Below are 8,859 nucleotides of genomic sequence, written 5' to 3' on the forward strand. Positions count from 1 at the left end.
TATGTAAAGACCTTATGGTTACGTGCCTTGTCTGGCATTTTTTTTTCCTTGTAAGGCTTTTGTTATAATTCCTTCTTTGTGCCAGCTTTGAGTAGTTTCTTATGAACAGGTCTCATGAAATCTCCTTGTGAGTAGGTCTCACTGAGCCTCTTGCGGAAGTTCTGTTGCAATTATAAATTTTACTGCTTCAAACCGTGAGCTAAAAGCACCCCGCCAGTCCTGTCATTTTGAAACCAATGACCGGTGTGGAGCTTTGATTATGTCTTGGTGTGTAATAGTCACTGTGCTTATGAATAAAGAGTCGCCTTCACGAGCAGAAGATGAAGGAAGCCAACCATGCTGCTGCTGTGCAAATCTTTGAGAGAGTAAATTCTTCCTTGCTGCCTATGAATGTGTTGGATTTGCATGGTCTCCATGTGGATGAAGCTGTGAATCAGTTGTCCAGAGTACTGCAGGAAAAAAGTGAAGGTAGGATTTAGGTAATGATTCTTACTCCCTAAGAATTATTCTCCTCATTTGCTATCAAGATACATGGCAATATTAGAGGGAATGAATTTAATTTAATAATGTGTGTTAAAAACAACTAGACTTTGTGTTGTCTTATTTTCAAAGTACCCCATGATTTGTTTTTCTTTGACATGACAATGATTCTTGCTTTTTTCTGTCTTGCACCCTACTCCCAACCCCCGTACTTCTTTGTAAATCTTTCTCCTGTTTTATCTTTTTTTTTTTTTTGGTATGGAATACTTGGTCTGTCCTTTTGAAATTTTTGACCAAGGTGATAGTGCAAACATTTATGTCATCTTTGCGTTACTTTGTCAGGACTATGTTGCTTTCTTAATCTTTAAAGAAAAATTATTATGTTGGAATTCTAACCACAATGATTATATTGACTTTAACTTTTACATGAAAGTGTGTGATTGGAGCCATCTTTCAGAAACTTCTCTATCAGTTTGTCAACAGGGTCTCTTGTGATCAGGATACTGCTGCTTCCAGACCTGTCATTTTCTGCAGTTTTGCTTGAGGGCTCATTTTTTTTCTTCCAGTGGAGTGTTCAAGTACTTCATGAGTGTACTTGCTGTAAAAAGATACGTTTTCTGCATTGCTAGTTTACCCTATAAATTTAAGCACACTGGGAATGCTTTTATAAGAAATATTTCTTACGCAAGATACTACTGCACAAACCTGATTTTTTGAATCCGCTACTCAACAGAGTATAAACAAAATTGTTCAGTGGGGCCTTAGATAATCCTTTTCTTTCAATATGCAATATATTGCATTATGTTTTGCTATTCTTGCAATGATATTGTGTAATTTAAGCTGTAACCTAATGCTTTTTAGAGCTAAATTTCCAGAACTGCATTTACATCAGGAGTCCTGGAATTGATAGTAGTAACTCTCTGTGCAGTCCATTCACCTAAATCTAAAAAAAAAAAGTTAATTTCAGTGTATGGACATGGGAAAGAGATCAATACTAGGAACTTTTTGCTGGCAGTAAACTGATATAAAATCTAAATAAAGTTATGCAAGGGGGGGGAGGGGTAGGTGAGGAAAGATGTCAAGAAAACTGATAATTCCAAACTGGCAAATCTTGGCTCATTTTGAGAATCCAGTTTAATTTTTTTTTTTCCTCTTTTTCAAACTCTTCATCAATTGAGGTTCAGAAGTTATCTCTGGGAAGAGAGCAATTTCTTTTGTTATCAGGGCTAGATACAGCTCATGGAATGTTTTGATCTGTTGATCATGCTCCAGCATAGCAGAAGATAATCCATATAAGTGTGACTTAAATGTTAAAAATGCTGGATTTATATTTTCTTTCTTCTGGATTTCTTTATTCAATAAAATATTGAATATATATAAATATTGTTAAATATATAAAAATATATAAACTATTGTTATTTCTTTATTCACATTAATTTAAGATACAATATGAAACAATAGTGTCACTTAAAAATTGAGTAAATTACACTCACGTCTTTTAATTTTGCAATTTAAATTTATGTCACAGGATGTAAATTCCAATTAAGTATTAAATGACAGAAACAGTAAAGCTGCTATGAAATTAGAAAGATTTTGTGATGATCACAACATGCATATTGCAAGCAATCTAGATTTAAAAAGCTTGACTATGTTTGTTTTTCAGAGTATCTTTTTTAGAACAGGGGAAAAATGGCTATTTTTACATAAAACATGCATAGCCAGCATGGCAAAGCAAGGTTCTGAATCAATAGTGAGAGTTTTCAGAAGAATGCATTGAAGGTATATACTGAATGCCAGCTCTCTGCTGAGGAAAATTTTAACCGTTACAATTCCTGCTGTTACAGAGCACCAGCAGACTGGTGGTAAACCATATCTCACTGTTATCACGGGAAGAGGAAGCCATAGTCAGGGAGGAGTTGCTCGCATCAGACCAGCAGCTATCAGATACCTCACAACCCACAACTTCAGGTGAGTTTAGATTTTTGTTACTGATACATTTTTTTTCTCAACCCACATAACTGAAAATTGAAGTTAGTTTTAGAATACTATTAAGTGACTACAGAGATTAAGGCAGGTCTGCTGTTTCAGATTAAAGTAAATTTGCTGTTTCACAAATCCAGTGCAATTGCGTGTCACAATAGCACTTTATACAGGGCACCTATTACATGTTAGATCCTTTCCTCTGAGATAGTTCAATTACATATTTCCATTCAAGGTTGCTGTCTTTACTGTGAAAAGTTGTTAATCCTGCTTTTTATTGGTTCTCAATACCTGCCTTAGTGCTCAGTTTATGGAGGATAGCAATTTAGACAGTCTGAGCCAGCATCAGTGTGTTTGCTGCTTTTTCTCTAGAGCACTTTGTGAAGGTGAGTGTGAAGGTGGCTCCTTCCATTTCCTTCCTTCCCCATTTCCTTCTTACCTTCTACAGAATACAAGGGTTAAAATCCATTTTTAAAGAAGAGGGAGTGAATGGGGAGCAGGAATAGAGAAGCAGAATGAATATAACCAAGAATACTGGGCAGCTTTTTCTTAAATTTTCATCTTAGTTTCTGCTGTTTCCAGCTCTTTGCATCTCCAGATCCTGTGAAATCCTCCTTTACTGTCACATCTGAGGACATAGTGCTGATTTCTTGACTCACATGCACGTATACTTGACTGAGAACCTTACCACTTTCCATATGTTTGAAGATTGAAGGAGATGGCATTGCACATAGCTTTCATGGTGAAACTTCATTTTTTTTCTTGTTTTATAGGTTCACAGAAATAAAACCAGGCTGCCTGAAAGTTATGCTTATTTGAGGAGTTGTGGAGAAGAGGAATATAGAAACTGAGGTGTTGGATTACAGCCAGATTACAGAAAAAAGACCGGTGGTTTGAACAACTGTACTAGTATTTTGTAATCTGTTTTAAAGGATGATATTTTATTAGAAATTATTTCAATTTACAGTAAGTGGTTTTGTCAGAATGTTTCCAATAAAATTTTTGTGTGAAATGGATCCTTTTTTGAACTTGCAAAAAGAAGATACTTAAGGGATTTGAAGTCTCAGAAGTGCAGATCAAGAATTTTGCTGAGAAATATGTGATGTTTTAAAGGGAAGTTAAGGTATGATTTTTAAATATAACTGTCTTCTTAGCATACCTAATCTATTTGTTTTGACCGTCACACATTTTGACTGCCGTGACTTCTGTGCTTTTAAAACATAGTACCTTGTACAAAGTTATTTTGTGATTCAGAACTTTGTGCTAAACCCTTCAGAAGAACAAAAGGAGAGGGTGAAACTGGGCAACTACTGATATTTCAAATACAGTTACAACTGAGTGCTAAATATTTCCAGGTTTCTTCAAAAGTCTGCTTTAGTGGTTATGTTGTGATGGGTTGACCAGTTCTATTGTCTTTATTCCATTCTAAACTTCTCCCAAGTCTGGGAGTTGCATATAATGGCCTGTGCATTAAGACCAGCTGTGTGTTTGGTAATTTTGCAGACTTAGTGTGGTCTGTTAAAGGGAAACCCACAATGCTGTAGTTCAGTCTCTTCTTAAACATGGCTAATACTGTAATTTTGCAGGAAATGCCCTTACATTTTTGCCCTTACCATCTACTGGATTAAAAGAGTTTCTTATTTTATGGCTTTTTAAGTGAACCAAATTGAGTACTGTTTCACTTAAGTGTCTAATAGTGATGTCTTCATTCTCTGTGTATTAAGTTTGGTGATTTCTTTGTAGAAAATATGATCGCGAAACATTTAAAATGTATTTTTGACATCAAAGTGAATGCTAATACTGCACTGGTAATTGCCTACCTGGAAAGTCTGGGAGTACCAAAGTTCTGGTTTTGGTGGTGTTGCATCAGCATCTAGAAATACCTATGTAAAAAAAAAAAATCCAAAACAACATAGAAAAACCGCAAACAAAACCCCTCCACAATGAAATATAAACATCTGTACTTTGGCAAGTGTTTCCAGTAGACAATCAGAACACTTTTTTAAATAGAAATATCTTCTAGAATGCATTACTACTTTTATTTACATCTTTGCCTCTTGAAATATTCATATTCTTAAAATATGAATTTTGTTGTAAGGCATTTTCAGAACAGGTCTGAGTTGTGTATTAGGAATAATATTAATAGGTTAAAGATTAATAGGAGTGTTTTTAAAGTTTTTAACCACTTTTGCAGGACCTACATGCACATAAGAGTTTGTGTATGAATCCATATGTGTGTGCAAGTTCTGCCATTTGTGTGCGCGGGTACTAATAAGCAAGGAACTTCTGTGAGAAAAGCTGTCCACAGAAATAGATTTCACTTGAAAATATGTCTGTATAAGTTGCTGACAAGCTGAAAGACATGGTGTTTCCTGAATACCCAGGTTACTGTGATACATACACAGTGAATGTAATGCACAGTAGACTTAAAAATGAGTTTGTCATGCTTCAACAGATATAATAATGTTTTCATGGTGATTTCAAGTGGAAGAGTAGCTTGAATAATACTTAATCAAAGGGACTCTTTCTAAAATAATAGACTGCCATAATAAGTTTTATATTTTTTGTGGGTACTTAGTTCATCTGAATTGTGTCCTTTCTCTGTTTCTTTCGGGCCTGCTCTGGTAACCAGTGGTGAAATTCAAAAGACCTCTGTTCCCCAAACAGCTCTAGCAGAGCACTGCCACTGCACGATGTCCTGTGTGGTGAAGCTCACACTTCATCCTCTGTGACAGTGCCTAAAATGGACTGAGGTGCTATTTAGGCAGTTGGCCTCAAGACAACAGTTCAGACCATCAGCTGTCTTGTCCCAGCAGAGCTAGGATCTTTATTTTGGACCAAGGAACTTCCTTGTGCTCCTGAACAGGTTTTCCGTAGTGCTACTGTTTATAACGAATGAAGGTGCAACTCTCTGGGACAGCTCTTTGAAGTACCAACCCTGTTGATTGGCCTCAGTGGCTGTTGCATGTTGAGCTTCTGGATGCCCAAGCCCTACAGTGATGTGCTTGTAAACAGGAAAGTACCAACACTTCTGTTTTTTTTGGGAGGGAGCCTGATTCATTCAAGCATATTCATACCATTCCCGACATGAACAAAGACAGCTTAGATTTTATTTTGAAAGATGAACAGAAAGAGTTGTTGTCTTGTCCATCTGTTCATCATAATCTAGTTGACAACTTTACCCTGGAGATAAGAAACACTCAGCTTTTTGCCTTCTGGCTTCACAAGTGAGTGATAATAATGGCACTTGACTCTCACTTCCCCAGAAAATGCTCTGACCAATGTGCTCAGGACTATTTTTGAAGTCACCACTTCCTGAGCCTCTTTCAAAATCGCCACTGCAAGCTAAGAGTGCGAGATCAAGGGGACAAATGAGGTTGAAGAATTAAAAGTGCATAAACACTCTCTGAAAGTGGGCCAGGACTCTTCAGAAAAGCAGCTGTCCCCGCTGAGCCTTCAGTGTCCTTCCATATTATTTTTCCATCTCTTAGTCCTATTTGGATAAATATGTTTAAAATGTTCAGGGCAAAACCTCCATTGCTCCACCCATTGCTCGGAGAATTTTTTTTTTTTCAGTCTGTCAAAAGTCAGCAGAGAAATTCACAGCTTAAGAGCAGTTTGGGGTAGTTTTCTCTCTTCCTCTTTTAATTGTCCTTTTGGGTACAGGTTGAGGTTTGCTAGAGTACTCTACTTAGGTTCACTACTAAACCCTGTCTGGTTATAGGCTGATCATTCACCTAATATAAGTTGTTTGACTACCAGCTGAACTCAGATGGAAGATGATGGTTTAAAATTGTAACATGGGTAGAACCAATCTTGCCTCTATTGAAAATAGTGACAGATCCTCTGTCAACTCAAGATGAGGCATTGCAGTTCCAACTGAGAGAAAATATGATGAGCTCAAGCTTTTTCTTTTGTAGGATCTCAAGCGTGTGCTTAAAAGCTGTGCTGAGCTTGATGCAGAATGGAGTAGGAGTTCAGTGCACAGGGAGTTAGTAAGTAGAGATTTATCAGTAAGGATCTTCATGCCTTCAGCTACTTGCCAGTATTCCAGAAAAACAACACTGGAGATCTTGTATTCTCTGGTTTTATAATGTATTCTATGATGAATTCTATGAAATATAATTGTTTCCAAATGGTATTTTAAATTGTTACATTTTAGAAGTTCCAGCCTTTCTGATGTCTTTTACAGTTACATCAGTGAGAATCCTGAAGTATCATGTAAATTCTATATCATCTTACACTTTTAATTAAAACAGCAGTATTGCCACCAGCACTCTAAAATAACATGCGACTGCTGAAATACCTATTTTGCGTACCACTTTTTATTCTGTTCTTCAGCAGCATGTGATTGTGATGACTTTAATATATGACTTTTGGTGTCTTTTTTACAAAACATTTTAATAGTTATCCCAAATTTTAATTTAGGAAAATTTCCTGTTTTTATTGTACAAAATTAATGCTTGTGCTAACATTGATGGGTGATCTTATAGTCAAAAAAAAAAAGGCCCAGAGGTGCAATGCAGAAAGTTGTCTGAAGTAACATGACTGTTGAAAAACATTTCAGTTGATTGTGAAAGTAATAGGGCAAAAATTTTATTTTAAAAAATATTTCAAGATACTTTGGCTTTTGCTTTTACTATCATGTGGTACATCCCCCCCAAACCCAGCCAAAGCCCAACTGTTCATGCTATTTCAGCTAAATAAATTGTGCAGAGGATTAAATGACTATATGTGAATATGCATGTGAGAAGACCTAGTACTGCAGCTACCACTTGTAAAAGCAGTTAGGACCAGTAAGTATATTGGGAGATATAAATTTCTATTTTTAAATTAAAATAAAAAATGATTTTTTTATTTGTATAAAGTTGTAATTTTGCTGTTAACTATAACTTTCATTTTTTTACTGAAATAGTTTTGTAATCTGCATTTAGAATTTCTAATGTGAAAAGGAATTTACAAAATCTAGTTTAATAAAGATTTTTTGCCACAATTATAGCCTTCTGTCTTTCCTTGGAAAACCAGACTTCAGATTGTATCAAATTTTGACAAATAGTAGCCTTGGAGTTCTTCATGAAAGCCACTTGCCTTGACTTCAGGATACCATCTGTATGGAGATGAAGCAACCATCTGCAGGCATAAAAAGGAACAGATTTGTGGCCTGAATTTCAGTGTTGCAAGTGGGAGCTGAATGCTCACATTACTGAAAATGAGGATCATGGTGTCAGATTTTTTTTTTTGGCCTGAAGTAGCTGAAAAGATGCTATTCCAGCCTAGCTTACTTACGGGAGAGTGAGGGCAGTGGTGTATGTCATGGAGAGAGGCCAGTATGACCACTGGAATCATGGGAATTTGGGGGAGGGAAGTGTTCTGGATAGACCTGATTTAGCAAGACCCTTTAGGTCAGGGCCAGTGACAGGCTGGATCCTGAGGAAGCACAACTCTGTACTGTTGTGGATTTGGAGCTAAGTAAGCCTGTCCGGCTTTTCCCAAGCCTGCTCTATTCTGGTCAGATGCAGATATTCCTTTGTGTTGTTCTGGAAGTGCAGAAAGACACCTGAGACCAAAGTGCTGGCTAGAGTGCAGCCTATTTTATTAGCTCAGTTTAAGGACAACTGGCTTTGACCCAAGTTGACTCCTGCAGAATTGTTCCTATGACTTAATTGCCTTGTAGCTTGGATTGCTGCAGAAACAAGTCAGCCTTGTGCATTTCCACAGCAAAGCCCTAACACACAGACTGTTCAAGAGAGCAGGGAAAGCAGGTTTTGGGAACACAGAAAGCTTGGCAGATCTTGTTTTAGATCTGACATGGCTGATCCCGAGCCACAGTTACTAGACCACAACATTGGTGAATGCCTTATTGGTTGTGTGCTCCTTCCTTACAGGACTTCCTTCTGGCAGTGTGATTCAAGCACCAGCTTGGGGATTAGTCTCTCAAGTTGTGACGTTTTAAAGTGGAGGTACTGCTAGTGGACTTGCCTTCTTTCTGGAGACAGGACTGCAGTTCTGTGTGGAGACCCATCTTAACTCCTACCCTTGCTAAAGCAGTCCATCCTGATTCACTAGCCTCTGCCTCAGTTCATACCCTTATTTCCTCTGAGTCCTGGAATAGCCCTGAGCTCCTCTCTGCTTCCAGCCGGGAGATGCTCCTCAACAGCACTCTGGGGATTTCTGAGTCTTTCTCCCTATTTAAATATGAGAAGTGGAATATTTTTATCTGTCCTTACTTAAGGAAATAATTTGAACTTTAAGACTGACAGTTGAAGTGTGGTAATATAAAAATATTGCTGGAGGCAAACAGAAATTTTCAGCCCAAATTATTAAAGCATAATTAAATGTGTCTGCTGGTGGAATGTGTCAGGTAGCTCGACAATAGGTGGTGCCCTTTCCAACGGCTCA

At 37.3% G+C, this 8,859-nt stretch overlaps 1 protein-coding gene across 12 annotated transcripts in view; it reads left to right on the plus strand.

Annotated features, from left to right (window-relative positions):
- Positions 1-7,453, plus strand: part of N4BP2 (NEDD4 binding protein 2) — a 42,319-nt gene extending 34,866 nt beyond the window's left edge. For 9 of the 12 annotated variants that reach the window (XM_027686744.1, XM_027686743.1, XM_027686751.1 and 6 more), the window contains 3 exons: positions 300-468; positions 2,325-2,448; positions 3,234-7,453. In XM_027686744.1, the coding sequence (XP_027542545.1) occupies positions 300-468; positions 2,325-2,448; positions 3,234-3,279 (339 nt within the window). In that variant the 3' untranslated portion in view covers positions 3,280-7,453. Of the gene's footprint in view, positions 1-278; positions 469-2,324; positions 2,449-3,233 lie in introns of those variants that run through there. The other 3 variants (XM_027686749.1, XM_027686753.1, XM_027686755.1) reach the window with 3 other exon arrangements.
- Positions 7,454-8,859: the final 1,406 nt, after the last annotated feature.

Source organism: Neopelma chrysocephalum, unplaced genomic scaffold (assembly GCF_003984885.1).
Source record: "Neopelma chrysocephalum unplaced genomic scaffold, ASM398488v2 Primary Assembly neopelma1_71, whole genome shotgun sequence".
Classification (NCBI taxonomy): Eukaryota; Metazoa; Chordata; class Aves; order Passeriformes; family Pipridae; genus Neopelma; species Neopelma chrysocephalum.